Source organism: Gracilinanus agilis, chromosome 4 (genome assembly GCF_016433145.1).
Source record: "Gracilinanus agilis isolate LMUSP501 chromosome 4, AgileGrace, whole genome shotgun sequence".
Taxonomy (NCBI): Eukaryota; Metazoa; Chordata; class Mammalia; order Didelphimorphia; family Didelphidae; genus Gracilinanus; species Gracilinanus agilis.
Genome location: NC_058133.1, coordinates 291,445,506 through 291,461,413, shown reverse-complemented (window position 1 = coordinate 291,461,413; position 15,908 = coordinate 291,445,506). Strand labels below are relative to the sequence as shown.

General features: G+C 34.5%; 1 protein-coding gene across 2 annotated transcripts in view; it reads right to left on the bottom strand.

Moving 5' to 3' along the window:
• Window positions 1-15,908, bottom strand: part of TINAG (tubulointerstitial nephritis antigen) — a 175,110-nt gene that overhangs the window by 93,479 nt on the left and 65,723 nt on the right. For both annotated transcript variants that reach the window (XM_044675883.1, XM_044675882.1), the window contains 2 exons: window positions 11,515-11,665; window positions 580-760 (listed from right to left, as the gene is read on the bottom strand). In XM_044675883.1, coding sequence (XP_044531818.1) covers window positions 580-760; window positions 11,515-11,665 — 332 coding nt within the window. The remainder of the gene's footprint in view (window positions 1-579; window positions 761-11,514; window positions 11,666-15,908) is intronic.

The window sequence follows — 15,908 nt, the reverse complement described above, 5'->3', positions numbered from 1 at the left end:
ATAATACAACAAGTTCAACAAATACTTTGTTAAGTACCAACTATGTATAAGATGCTAAGAATACTGAGAAAGAGCCCCTGCCCTCAAGGGATTTACATTATACAAGAGGAATTAATCATGTTGAGTAAAAGATATAACATAAATGTATAAATGCGTATGCATACATAAATTTACATAAGTATATTAGTACAAAATAATTTTAAGGATAAAGTTATCTATGGAAGTTATCTAGAATAGAGTACACATAAAAGTTAGCCTGTTACCAGTACCTTGCAGGAAACTAAGGATTCTATCAATTGAGGTAGGGATATATGTTAGACATGGGGGATCATTTTTTATAGAACCATTCAATCAGGGGGCAAAATCTCATACCTCAGAATGTATGTCCCAGCTAACAGGTTGATTTGAGTAGAATGAAGTACACATGGATGAGAGATTTTCAACTGGTACTATAAGCATATATGATTTACTTTTAACTGGAAGCTTGATATTTATTTTATACTAGCCACAGGTCCTGGATACATTTTGGGCTTTATTGGTTAAAATCAAATTGTTATAGTATTTCTAATTTTGACTTACATTGGAAGACACTCTATATGGAGGAGAACACTGGTATATTCGATTAGATTTCTCTATGTTGTTTGGACATGGTTTTGTAGCATGCCTTTTCCCCCGTCCATCAGATCGACTTGCCATGTCACAGCCATTATTGTTGAAGATTTGGTCCTTAAAAAGTGGGTAGCATGCATGAGATACCAACCTAAGCAGATAAAAATGAAACAGCAGGTTGTAAAGATTTCAAGGCATCTAACATAAAAAAGTACATTGAAAAATTTATGTATAGAAAAAAAATTTACATGCTAAATTACTTGAACATGCTATTTTCAGAATCCCCACCGTGAGTCATATAGATTAATTACTCCCTTGTCTTAGCATCGTGAGGAAATAACGTCTCATATATTTTTATAAATAAGTCTCTATATAAAAATTTCCTGGAGATCGTTTTAGAAAAAAGTTGGCGGCCAATGGACTTTAAATGTTAACATAAAGATTAGTCTCCCTGACTCCCAATGTATGTGTCATCATTGACTCAGCATTCTCTCTCATCACCATTTCCATATCCGATCAATATTCAAATCCTGTCATTTCTGACTCCCGAGCATCTTTTGTATAAAGATTAACAATATTAATTTTTATATAACATTTACTAAATGTCAGGTACCAATCTAAGTGTTTTACAATTATCTCTTTTGATTCTTACAAGTCTGAGAGGTCAGGGCTGTTCTCTCCTTTTTATAGTTGGGAAAACTGAGATAAAAAGAGATTTAGTGACTTGCCCAGAGTCATTCTGTCCATAAGTGTCTGAGGCCTGGATTTGAACTTAGGTCTTCCAGAGTCTAGGAGCAGCCCTTTATCCACTACATCAGCTAATTGAATATATAATTCTTGTTACTTTGACACCTGATATACGACTTATCACCCCATGCCTTGTTTATCACAACACCAGTTGATTTCACTGCATTAAGTGTCAACCCTACACCAATCCTTCCTCCTATCAAATCAGCACCCAATTCTAGACATTTTCATTGGCAGTCCTCCATCCCTAGAATCTTCTCCCTCCTCATCTTCACTCCTTGGCTTCCCTGGATTCCTTCAGTCTAAGGTATTTATAGTTCTTGTTAATCTTTGTCTCTTTCTTCTGAGATTATCCTCAATTTATCCTGTATATATTTTATTTGCTCAAAGTTGTTTGGATGCTGTATCCTCCACTAGACTATGAACTCCTTGAGAGCAAGGACGATTTTTTTTGTTCGTTTGCTTACTTTTTGCTTTTCTTTGAATTGATAGTCCTTACCATGGTATCTAGTGGATCATATAGACTAAATTAATATCAAATAACTGACTCTCTGATTTTCAAATCTATAATTAGGTAGAAGTAAATTTAATATGGAGGAGACAATAAATTATTCACCAAAGGAATGTTCTGATGAATTATATAATCTCCAAAATTAAGCTATTTTAATATTTTATCATGTTACAGCAATATCATGAGAATTAAATTGCTAAAGGTCTACTGTTCATAGTACCTTGTGTGGAATATCACAAAACCAAAGCCAATATCAATATTAAGAGGGGAAATGAACCAAGTTATACAGTCAGATATTACCCCAAATTCAAGGAAAGAGTGATTTTGACTTCCCTATAATATAGTGTCCAGAGGCTGATGAGAGAGGGAACAGAATGAATTTGGAATAGGTATCTAGCTATACACAATCTAAATGATTAAAGAATGATGATAAAATGGTGATCAACTATTTTAATAACAGGAAGTATTTATATAATTCTTTAAGATTTAAGTCAAAGGACAAGGGGCCATTAGCTGGCTCAATGAAAAAGAGCCAGTCCTGGAGTCAGGATAACATGGTTCAAAAAATGGCCTCAGACCCTTCCCGGCTGTATGACCCTGAGCAAGTCACTTAACTCCAATTTCCTAGCCCTTACTGCTCTTTGCTTAAGAACCAATGCTTAATATTGATTCTAAGATGGAAGGCAAAGGTTTTTAATTTTTTTTAATTTGCAAAGTACTTTATGAATATTACTTCATTTTAGAGATGAGGAAATTAAGGTAGAAATTAAGTGATTTATCAAAGGTCACACATCTAGGAAACGACTGAGGTTGGACTGGATTCAGAATTTCCTGACTCCAAGTCAAGCACTCTATAAACTGCACTATCAAAATGCCTGGTATGAATTATCTAAATCAGGTAATTCTCTTGGAAATAATATACTCCTAAAATGTTAGAGAATATGAACGCAAAAGAACAAACCTTAATTGTGTTTTATGAAACTTGAATGATAACAGTTGATAGAAACTCAGGTATAATTTGCTTCTTTAACCCCGTAAGCACTTTCATTTTTACTGTATGATATGGGCAGCTAGGTGGCACTGTGGGTAGAGCACCCAATCTGAACACAAATCTGGCCTCAGACACTTACTAGCTTGGTGACCCTGAACAAGTCACTTAACAATGTTTGATTCAATTTTCTGATCAATAAACTGAGTTGGAAAAGCAAAATAACCCAGAATCTTTGTCAAGAAAGGTTCAAATTGAGCCACAAAGAATCTGACCTGATGGAAATGACAGAATATAAACAGCAAAATAACAAAACTAGCATGATTCCTGCTAGTGCAGAAAGTCACATAAACATTCTTTTGACACTAATGTCCTCAGTACCAATAGGACACAGATGATGTGATTTTTAAAAATAAAATAAAAGGGTACAGAGAATTACTGCCATCTCTGAAAATGTCTCCCCACATACCTATCTCTCCACCTAGAACATACAGGCCAGGTTAGTCATTAGCTGACTCATGGTCTTCAGGAAAAGACTTATAATAACACCAACTATGAGCTCTGCCTACATCATTTAAAAACAAGCCCTTGCTCCTTCAAAATTGAATGCTATAGCTTTTTAAGAGATTATCCATTAAGTTAGAAACATGGAACACTCATTCATGCACATGCCTGAGAAGCAGGGCAGCCCACCTTTGCCATATTAGAATTATCAAAAGCAAAATAGCTCCATGTGTTGATAAAGTAGATTTCAGTGTTTTTTTTTTTTGCTTTTTGTTTTCTGGTTTGTTTTTTTTAATCAGCAGAGACATTAATCAGGTTTGTAGTGGCCATGCTTTGCCCTTAGACCTGAGAGAACAAAGATTTATAGCTGGGAGGGACCTCAGAGGTTATTTATCATAACCCTCTCATATTAAAGTTGAAGAAACTGAATCCAAGAAAATTTAAATGACTTTTCTGAGGCAAGAGACATCACCAGCATAACAAGCAGGATTTGAACTCAGGTTTTCTAAGTTCAGTGGCAAAGTTCTTTCTAGTATATCCAGAGAGGGCTAAAGTGGTTAAGAAATGTGAAAGGTGACAATAGAAAGAGGTTTAAAACTTCTTTTGCTCTAAGTTTCTCCAAAGGAGGAACTAATTTTTCCTTTATGTTATCCTTTGGAAGCCCAAAGCAAAATCTTTTAAGACACAACTAGGTGGCACAGGGAATGGCATGCTGAGCCTAGAGTCAGGAAGACTGGATTCAGAGCTTTATTGGCTATGTGACTCTGGGCAAATCATTTAGCCTATGTCTGCCTCAGTTTCCTTAACTATATGAAAAGGGACAGTAATGCCTACATACCAAAATTGTTGGTTGTTGTGAGTCTCAAGTGAGATAATATTTGTAAAACACCTAGCATATTGTCTGGCACATAGTAGGTACATGATAAATACTTGTTGTCTTTTTCCTTGAAAGAAGACATAAATGGGGAGGAGGAAAATGATAAAAAATAAAATGAGGGGAAAAGAAGAATAAAAGACATAGTTTTCTGAGGAAGGAGGAAGAAAAAGAAGGGGAAAGGAAGTTGAGGAAATGGGAGAGAGAAAGTAGTGAAGATTAGAGGAAGAGAAAGGGTAGAGGGGAAGGCAAAAAAAAAGCATGGGAAGGAGAGGAGAGAAAAATGGAGTAAGGGAGTTCTGACAATGGGACCCTAATGAACTATCTTCATATTATCTTCTATCTTAGATAATGTACTAAAAGGAACAGGATCAGGCAATCAATTGATAAAATATTTGTTAACTCTCTGACCAGCACTATGCTAGGCACTAGATATTCAAAGAGATAAAAAGAAAAAAAAATGAAACAGGGATGAAAGGTCATTGTTAGAGAAAGAATAAGGAAATTTTAGAGTTGGAAGGGACCTCCGTAGCTGTCTACTCCAAAAAACAAACCAAAGCATTGATCTATATGTGACAACCTTTAATAAACAGGAAGCAGCACCCTCTGGAGGCAGTTCATTCCACTTTGGGACCCCTCATGATGCCAAGTCTAAATCTGTCATTTTATGACTTCCACCCATTGTTCCTTGTTCTGCCTGCTGACGTTGAACAAAATATATCTAACCTTCTTACAAATGTTGATCATTCCAGTACTTTAAAACAACTATCATTTTACCTTTAAGTCATCTCCTTCCCAACTTTTTCAATTCCTTCAACTGATCCTTATACATCATTGATTCATAAGATCTTTGTCTTCCTAATTGCCAAGCTGTAGTCCCTCTTCAGCTCATTATCATTATTATTATCATGCTAAAAATTAGCATGAAGAGCTAAATACAATACTCTAGCTGAAATCTCACCACAACAGAATATGTGTCATCTCCTTATTTCTCTCAGTCTGACCTAATAACAAATTAACTCTTTTTTAGTCATATCACATTGTTTATTCACATTGAGCTTGCAGTCCATTGTAATCTCCAGATTTTTATTTCAAATTGATGTCTAAACATTCCTTTCCATCTTGTCCATGTGAAGTCACATTTCTGAATCCAAGTGTTTAACTACAAGTGTCCCTATTTTAAAAAAAAATATTAGACTGACAAATAGTCCAGTCTATTAAGATACTTTTTATAGATAGACTTGATGATCTGGGTCAAGTATTTTTCCTAGCATTGTGCCAAGTACAAGGATGCCATCCATGTTTTTTCCTCCAAGTTAACAATATTTTTTTTAGGTAGGTTGAAGTTTATTAGAGAAACTTTAATGTGTAGTACCATAATCATTTTTTATAATCACCTTTTGAAATTAGAGAGAATTCCCTGTCTTTTGGCTAATTTATTCTTGGATCAAGTAATTTGAATTTTTTATAGGAAGCTAAGTACTTCTTTATTTGAACTAGGTATTGATTCTCTTTTAGACACCCCCCTCCCATTCCCTACTCGGTCCTCTAGTCTCTGGTCAGCTAGGTGGCACAATGGATAGAGTGCTGAACTTAGATTCAGAAGATTTATATTCCTGAGTTCATATCTGGCCTCAGATACTTCCTAGTTGGGTGATCCTAGGCAAGTCAGTTAACCTTATTGCCTCATTTTCCTCATTTGTAAAATTAACTGAAGAAGGAAATGGCAAACTACTCCAGGGTCTTTGCCAAGAAAACCCCAACCAAGATCACAAAGAGTTAGATACAATTGAAAAATGATTGAACAACTATCCTCTAGTCGCAAGGAATCCTGCTTTTTCTTTAATGTCAATTTTCTTTGCCCCATTCTCTCTGAGAAATGGTCTTGTGTCTCCTTGGATCCTTTTCCTTTTCATATATATATATATATATATATATATCCCTTGGCAACCAGTATTTACTTTGAGCTTTGACACTCAACATTATTTTTAAGGGATATAAGGATGATATTAGAAAATAAGTATTGTTTTATTAGTTGAGATATGAAGTAGAGAAGCTGGCTTGAGGAAGAATTGGAGTTTCAAATAGAGCTGAGAGAGAGTGTTAATTTCAACTGTTGGCAGTTTTAACCTTATTCTATGACAATTACATGCTCTGGGTGGGGCATTCTGACAGTTGGCTTCTGGCAGTTGACAGAGCCACAGGTAGGTTCTTTTCTCTCACAGGGCTGGAGAAGGTAACATTTTTACCTCTCTCTAACTCTGTCTGAGTGAAAGACTTGAAGGAGTGAAGTGTTTTCTTTTTCAACTTGGGAAACACTATTCATTTATCTGTTATTGTGTATAGATTGGTTAAGCTCTGAAAAGAACAAAGAAAACATGGTCTTTGGTTTGGACTGTGAGTCTGTTAAGGCTCAGAGTCCTAACTTGATTCTTGTTGAGACTCAACCAGCTAGCCTTGGTTAACTTTATAACTTAAAGGCAAAATTAAGAGTTAGAGTGGTAGTTCTAGTTAGAATAGCATAAAATTTTATTAATTAGATCAGGGAGGATTAGCATAGCCTGTGAACCACAGGAGAAGTGGTTCCTTGCAGAACCTGGGAGTTTATTTGGGTGGAGTAAAAACCTCATAGAAGTAGAAATCCTTTTATTCTCATATATTTTAAATAAATAGTTTATTTTTCTTAAACAAGAGTCTCTTTAGCATTCCTTGCACCTGGCCCTGAAGGGAAGTTCATCTTTAAGCTTCACTTCACTTTATCACTGAAGATACTTTTGATATCATCTATCAAAAGTATCCGGAATCAATTTTGAACCTTTATTTGATTGGGGTTTTTTTTGTCCTTTATATTTTGTGCTGGCCCATTATTATTTTAACAGTTCCATTTTTATTTTTATAGGGACCATTTCATGCTTTTATATTCTTCTCCTCTTCACTATTTTGTTTTTCTCATCTAAGTTGACTCTCTGAGAATCTACAATGACTCTATGGACAATTTCCATTTTTGCTCTTGGAATTTCTTACTGGAATTCTTTTCTTAATGTCTTTGCAATTTCCTATCTTTCCAAGATTTCTTTCCCCTTTATAATTTGTTTGGGATCTGATCTAACATTCTCTTTAACTAATTAAAATCTACTTTTCCAAAACATAGGTCTCAAAGCAGATTTTTCTAGGATTCCTCTCTCTTCTATAGAAACCAATTCCTATTTCTATTTCTCTAATGAGATCCAAAGGAAAATTATCTTATTTTTTTGACTCTTACTCTTGATGGATAAAATTATGATTAAGAGATGCCAATAAATCACTACCTGCTCTACTTTTACTGGAAAGTGAACTATGGAATTCCCATAGATGTCCGAATAATTGTACATTGTGACTATATCATGCTTCTATGCTAGCCTTGCCATCTCCTTTCTGAATTCTTCACCTATTTCCTTTTTCTGTCCAGGTTGTCCATGATAGACTCCAATGACAAAATCACTCTTGTTTCTTCCTCTATTTATCATTGTCCAAGTGCTTATCACAAAGATTTCTTCTTCATATCAATACTCATTCTTTAAAAAAAAATTACCTTTCATCTTGAAATCAATACTGCATATTGGTTCCAAGGCAGAAGAGCAATAAGAGCTAGATAATAAGGGTTAATTGACTTGCCCACTGTCATATATCTAGCAATTGTCTGGCATCAGATTTGAACCCAAGACTTCCCAACTCTAAGCCCAGTTCTCAATCCACTGAGTCACCTTGCTTCCTCAATATATATTCTTAATATGTAATGCTAATCCTTTATTCATTCCATTCTCTGTGTTATTTTTTAATGATGTATACCAATACAAAGCCATATTCTATTCAGGAGATTTATTCCATTAAGCCACAAAAATATCTGTAAGTGTCAAAGTTGATTGTTTCCCTTAAGATGCAAATTCCTCATGTTTGTTGTATAAACTTTGGGCATTTGTGTATAACTATCTAAAGTCCTGGAATTTACCACTGGCTAACTTTCTTGACTTTTTGTATCTAATAAATTTGTGAATATCTCAAAACCGGTGCTTTTATTCCTTGCAGCTAACTTTTTAGGACATTTACTGTGGTAGAAATACACAGGAGATTTTCTCTTTCCCTCAACCATTTTAGTTTGGATTTGGATTTGACTTGCATAAGACCAGGCAAATATGTGCTTACTAGCCTTTGTTAGGTACATTCCAACCCTGGCTGGAAGCCTGCAATGCCTATATTTTAAGCTCTGACCAAGAAATCCAAATCTCATTCTTAAACATTATCTTCTTTGCCAGCTGTGAGCTTCCCAAATCAGTTTTTCTCTTCTGCATCCCTTGCCTTCATGGGCAACCTTAAAGAAAACACCATATGTGTCCTCATCACCTCCACTATCTCACTCAAGATGTCATAATTTTTGGCAATACTTTCTAGATTCCATCCTGGAGAAAATTTCACAGAAATCACACAACTTTACTTATTCTTTGCCCCTCTCTTCTACACAGGATAAATTCCTTTAACCACAATCCCTTGCATCTCCAAATAGATTCCCCCTTTCTCTGACTTCCAATTTCTCTTCCTTCTCTGTCCAGAGAGAGAAATAAAAATCTTAAGTAAGAAGCAATCAGATTTGGTAATAAGAGATTTTGTGATAAAAGTAGGAAATCTGATATAGTTTCTAATACTTCTTGTGCTATTTCATAGACCCTCGTGGGAAATATATGGGTGGCCATGGACAAGTCACATGGGAAGACTTAGATGCATTTCAATCTGCATTTATAGAGGGAACACATACACTGATAACATTACAAATCCAATTAATAATAGCTAGCATTCATACACTACCTTAAGGTTTAGAAAGTGATTGATACATGCAATCTCTCATTTAATGTTGTTAACAAGCCTAGGAAGTTGGGGCTATTATTATCCACAATTTATAACTGAGGAGTCTAAGTCAAAGAAAAGTTATATTACTCATCTACAGTCACAAATTTAGTAATTATAGATTTGGCCCCAGGTCCTACTGACTCCAGGCCCAGAGCTATATTCATTATACAGCCTAGGTGCCTCTTATTTCAGTATATGAGTGTGTGTTTTAAAACAAATTCTATCCCATCACACACTACTAAAAATGCTTTAAAGGCCAAAGTGCTTATGATGTTAAGACATTAGATACTAAATATATCTTCTGAAATTTTATTAACAAAAATAGACTTTAATGTAAACACGATCCTCCCTGATTAATGATCCTCCTTGTCATTATAATACTTTATTCAACTGTAATTACATTCACAAAGATTACTATATACCATTCAACCTTAGTAAGCAGACCCAGGAAATAAATATGCCTAATGATTATAGCAATGTAAATCAAAAGTAAAAAAACAGAAATAAAAACTGAATGATGTGTAAGGACTGAAATCAATGACAAAGAAGAAATATGACAATGAACCTCTTTGCCAAGTTGGGCAACTACGGTGGTATAACCCAACAAATCCTGGGAGACTTGATGGATTCATTGTTAAATTTTGCTCAACTCCTTCTTCCTTCACTTCCCCCCTTTTATTCCCTGTCCTAGGAGGAATGCTTTAAGAGACATTTTTGATTTAAAAAAAGAAGAAAAACAAATTGTTAGAATAAAAAATAAAAAAATATGAACAACCAATGAAGATGAAATTAAAGCACTTATTAGGAGCTACTTTACCCAATTATATGCCAATCAATCTGAGCGTCTATGTCAAATGAATAAATATTCATAAAAATATAAACTTCCTAGGTTAATAGAAGGGGAGGCAGAATATTTAAGTAAATTTATTTTTAGAAAAATTTCTTTGCTCATCGGGTATCTATCAATAGACCTTCTTGTGGTTCCTCACATATTGCAATCCAACCCCAATTGCCCTCTGTGCTTTTGCCCTTGCCCTGTTCTTCCTTATCATCTTAGCCTCATAGAATCCTGTATCTTCTTCAAGACTTAGCTCAAACACTCCTCTTGAAACAAAAACTTTCTTAAAATTGGAAAATTCTGTGACTTTCCTTCCTTAACAAACCTTGTGTCTGTTTTCTATGGTCGCCTATATATGTGCATATTTTCTTCCCAGCAGAATATAAGTTCACTTTATGCAAAGACTATTTCACTTTTGTCTTAGCAAAGTACCTGGCATAAACCAGGTGCATATATTAAAAAATGTTTTATAACTCTCATCTTCCATCTTCAAATCAATACTAAGTATCTGCTCAAAGACAGAAGAGCAGTAAGGGTTGGGCAAATGCGGTTAAATGACGACCAGAATCACACAGCTAAGAAATATCTGAGGCCAGATTTGAACTTGGGACCTATCATCTCTAAGCTTGGTTCTCTGTCCACTTAGCCATCTTGCCTTCCCAAAAAATGTTTTTAATTAATTAACAGATTGTTTTTTAATTTCTGAATCTATAGAAGCTTATTATTATAATGAGAAACAGTCAATATGTATGGACTATAATTTTTTCAAAAAGCAAGTATTTTTTAAGGAGTGACCAAATGGTATTTAGTTATTTATTCTAATCACTTTCCAAATATTTAAATGAATCTGGTCAGGACTTTTTGGCATTTTCTTTTTTAAAGATAAACAACACTTAACATTCCTCATAAGTGTTGAAGCCACTTCAAAATCTTTCTTTTGATATTAAGACAAGAAAAAGAATTTCCATTAATTGGACTAGTAATGCATACATTCTTCTGATGGTATGATACAACAAAATGTTGTTAGGTATCAAAAGAGAGCAACTAATTTCATATAGTAAATCATTCAACATGTTAATTCAATTCAGTTAAATTCAATGAACACTGCCATGTTCTGTCTTTCTGCTACTGAATCAATATGTTATAGTTGAAAGTACCCTAACCTCGGAGTTAGGACACAATAGGGATTAAATGTTGTTCTAGTAAGATGAGTATGTGTAAATCATCCAACCTCTCCTCTTCAGTGGATTTTTTTTTCCATCAGAAAAATGGAGAGAAGCCTCCAGTAGCCACCTCATAGTGCTGCTGTGAGCACCAAATGAGACAATATACTCAAAGTGCTTTGCAAATAGTAAAATGTTATGTAAATTCTAGCTATTAAACTTCGGTGACAAGCAGAACCTTGCTCTTAGCATTGAAGTAGATATAGAGTTTAAGTAAGGTCCCTATCTTTGTAGATTTATATCCAGTAATCAAATACATTTTTCAATATTTGATTGTTCCTTCTCCCTCTGAATAGTTCCCATAAGAAGCCTGAAAATACATTTTGGGCTGCTATTTACCCACGTTTTCTCAGGTACCACCAAGCTCTATCAATGCTCCCTCCTTTGCATCCGTGGCGATTCTTGACACAGCAGGAGATCAAATTCTGAGGGGATAGATTGTCTGTGTAGCGACCATTGGACTGAATTGCTATTCGATCAGCTGCTACACCTGTTTGAAGAAAAAAATTAATTTATGTTAAAGCATGACAATTCAATTCATATTTATAAGATATTACCAATTATATCTCTTACCTGTTCTTAAAATGCATCATATCAGTTCCTTTCAACTAGGAATAACTATACCCAAAGTAAAACTCAGACTAATGTGTTTTGACCCCAGAGAGTCTTAAAGACTACTGAGAAAAGATATTCCACAGGAATCTTCAAGGACTTTTGTCATTATTTATCATCCCTTATTAATATGTTGGTTTTCTTATGATGCATGTGAAACCTATCATCTTCTATTGCTACCTGCAGACCTAGAGATTATCTGCTCACTAAAATTCATATAAACCTAAAAGACTATATTAATCCATTATTTCCCTTTTTTCCCCTGCTGACAGATAATGCCAAACCATGTTGCTATAGATAGTAAAGACATAAATATTAGATACGCCAATTAGGCAGCTACATAAATATTTCTGAAATTTATAAGTCTTTACGATCTATAGCAATTCAATGGAAACTTGACAGGAAAGGGATCAAAAGCATAAAGTCTTCATATATACCAAAATGTTCATAGCAGCATATTTTATGATAGCATAAACCTGGAAACAAAATGAGTTCCAATTGATGGAGGAATGGTCAAATAAACTAAATTTAAACTTAAATTTAAATAAATGGTCAAATAAAGAGTGAAATTATCAGAATGGAAGAAAATATGCAAGCCCATAATGATATAAATTAAAGTAACACTAAATAGCATCAGAAGTCACATTAAATGTTGGTCTTAGGGGACTGATGATGATAGAGACTTCCATCATTTCAGTAGAGAGGTGGGGTCTACAGGTACAAAATGTTGCTGATGATGCAAAGCACAGTTGGTACGTCAATTAGTACTCCTAAACTGTTTTTTCTTTGTTAAAGGAGTAAATTTAGTGGATGAGGAGTTGGGGGGAGCAGGGAGAGGGGATGGAAGTAGGGTGGTATACTACATTGAGTGCTAAACTTGGAACTAGGAACACCTGAGTTCAAATCTCATCTCTAACACTGTGTAACTTGGGTAAGTCACTTACCCTAAAACTCAGTTCTACATCTATTTTTTTAACTCCTACTTTCTGTCTTATGAACAACTCTAAGACAGAAGGGCAAGGGAAAGGCAAATGGGGTTAAGTAACTTGTCCAAAGTCACACAGTTAGGAAGGGTCTGAGGTCAAATTTGAACTCATTTCCTCTGGACTCCAGGACTTGTGCTCTATTCACTATACCACTTAACTTCTCCTCCTTATCTATTAAATAATAGGTTCTGGATCTAAATCTATGATCCTATGAATATATCGCAAATCACTATGGTGTAAAAAAAGACAAAAGATAAAAATAAAATAAAAATTAAGATAAGGACCATTCTTAAATGATTTTTTTAATGTATGGCAAGGAGGATTTACTCTGATTTACAATTATAGGTTTAGACCTATAGACTCTGAAGGGACATTGAAGTCTGTCTCCTCAAAATGTTCATGTGAGGACAATTTCTATTTATTTTTAAATTTATATCTAAGCATGGTGGTTATAGTTCCTGTGCTCATAAGCTCCTCAATTCTCTCCACTGGGATTTGTCTGAGGTCACATAGGTATAAAACAACATACAAAGTACCACCATTATTCCTATACTCTTGTAACTCCCCATTCAATTTAAAATCTAATTTTGAAGTGCCTCATTGCCTTGAAAGTATAAGAACCTTGGGAAGGTTCAGTACAAGAGCTCAAAATCAACAAAAAAATGTGTTTTATGATTTAAGGTCACTGTTTCTTTTATCTAAAATTCAATACTTTTCAATGAAATGCAGTTGAAGTATACAGGTTTTCTATGCTTCTTGTTTTACTTCCCCCAAAAAGCATAGTTCTCTATAACATACTCCATCACTTACCCAGATATTTCTGAATCTTAGGGAGTACTTAGCTCAAATTTACTTATAATATTTAGAAAAAAAAGATCAAAGTAAAGAAGAATGACTCAATTCATTTAAAGTTGTTTTCCTCTCCCAGTAATAAAAGCTTTATTGGGCTTTACCCATGGGGCATATTTGCTTGTTATGTTTGCTTATTGGGCACTGTCTAAAAGTTTGTCCTATGTTGCTTACTCATTGCTGCAAAGACCTTCACTACTCGGTTTCTGCCATTCAGACTGAATTTGGTTTGCCTTTTTAACTAGGCATTTTTAATATCATCTGTTCTGAAAACCCCTCTTTTATTCTTCATCTTTCCATTTTCCTCAATTTTTCTAACTTATTTTGACTGTTATTGCATTATTTAATTATCTAAATCTCTATGAAAACTGTATTCTTATTAAGCCTGATATAAAAATTGCAAATATGGCTTGATATCATAAATAAAAGATTAACTTTTCTTTATCAAGTCATAATAGCACAATCTTTTGATCAGTGAAATAGGTAAAACTCTTCCCTCTGATTTTTTCTCCTTGGGAAAGAGTCAATGAGAGCTTAAATTGTAGACCTATCTTCTCTGTGACAGAGCAGAGAACTACCAATGTGTCACAAAAGAAGAAGCACCAAAATGACTTGACTGCCCCAAAATATTTCCTGCATCTATTATCTGAAATTTCAATCACTACATTTTCACTCTAGGTTCCTTGAAGGTTTAGTTCAAATATCACCTCAAATAGAAGGCATATCCTGACACACACAAACACGTTCCTCTTTCACATGTGCACATACACCCATTATACTGTATTTGCTTTTATGTGCCTGAGGTAATTTATTTTTTTATTGAAGGCAGAGACTATCTTACTTGTCTATATATCTAGATATATTAGTATCTTTAGATCTACTTCTACAACATACTATCTGAAATATAGTAGGTACTAAAGAAATAGTCTTTGAATGATTAAATGAATCTGCATTTTAATAGTAGTGATAGTGGTAGTGGTAGTGGCAGTGGCAGTGGCAGTAAGAGTAATAGTAGTAGTAGTAGTAGTAGTAGTAGTAGTAGTAGTAGTAGTAGTAATGAAATCATGACCTCTGAAATTTCCATTTAAAGAAGGATCTCAGATATTCCTTAACTTCCCACCTAGCTTCAGTCCTTTGTGATTTCTTTGTCTTCTTCACTAAGGTCCCATGTCAGTTACCTTCCCTCTCCCAACATTTTTTGTGTGTTGTCTTCCTCCATGAAATGGTAAGCTCCTTTGGGTAAAGAATATTGTTGTTTACTTAAATCATAAACCAGCACATAATAAACATTATAAATGTTGACTTACCAAATAAATAATATACCAATAATATTGGTAATCATCATCATCATGATTATATGTAATAAATATGATTATTAAACAAATAGATGGAATGAAATGGACAGAAGGGATTTGATATGTGTGAAACGAGTTCAAATCCTGATCCAGACACTTGTTAGCTGCATGACCCTGCCCAAGTCACTTAAAAATTAAGATAATAGGGGCAGCTGGGTAGCTCAGTGGAGTGAGAGTCAGGCCTAGAGACAGGAGGTCCTAGGTTCAAACCCGGCCTCAGCCGCTTCCCAGCTGTGTGACCTTGGGCAAGTCACTTGACCCCCATTGCCCACCCTTACCACTCTTCCACCTATGAGACAATACACTGAAGTACAAGGGTTTAAAAAAAATTAAGATAATAAAAGATTTACTGAGTTATGAGAATCAAATAGGTTAAATTATGTAGAGGGCAAACCTCAAAATAATATATGTGCTAGTTACTTTTAAGAGTTAGCTATAAAGAAAATGATAATGTAACATATGTATAATGTATAATACATCATTATATTATGGCACAATGTAATGTTAAAACAGTGTGGTATAGCAAACTAGTTTTATGGCTGGGAAAATTTGTGTTTAAATCCCAACTGTGATACCTAATGGCTTTGTGAATCTGGCTAATTCATTTAATTTCTCAGTACTCTACATAACTCTCTAAAATTGTTATATTGTAAAGACAGTGCCAGCATGCTCTGAAACAGAGCATTCTCACATTTGGGAGTCATCAATATCAACAAAATTATGTTTGGTATCAGCCACAATGCAATGCAGAACTGTAACGTATTAGGGACCTAATATATTCATGGGGAAATCGGTTCCTTTAAGTAAAGATGTTCATCTATCATCAAAAAGAAGAGAGGGGAATAGAATACTAGACAGCTGAATATGATGAGAAAGAGAGAGAGAGAGAGAGAGAGAGAGAGAGAGAGAGAGAGAGAGCTGTCTCTTATAC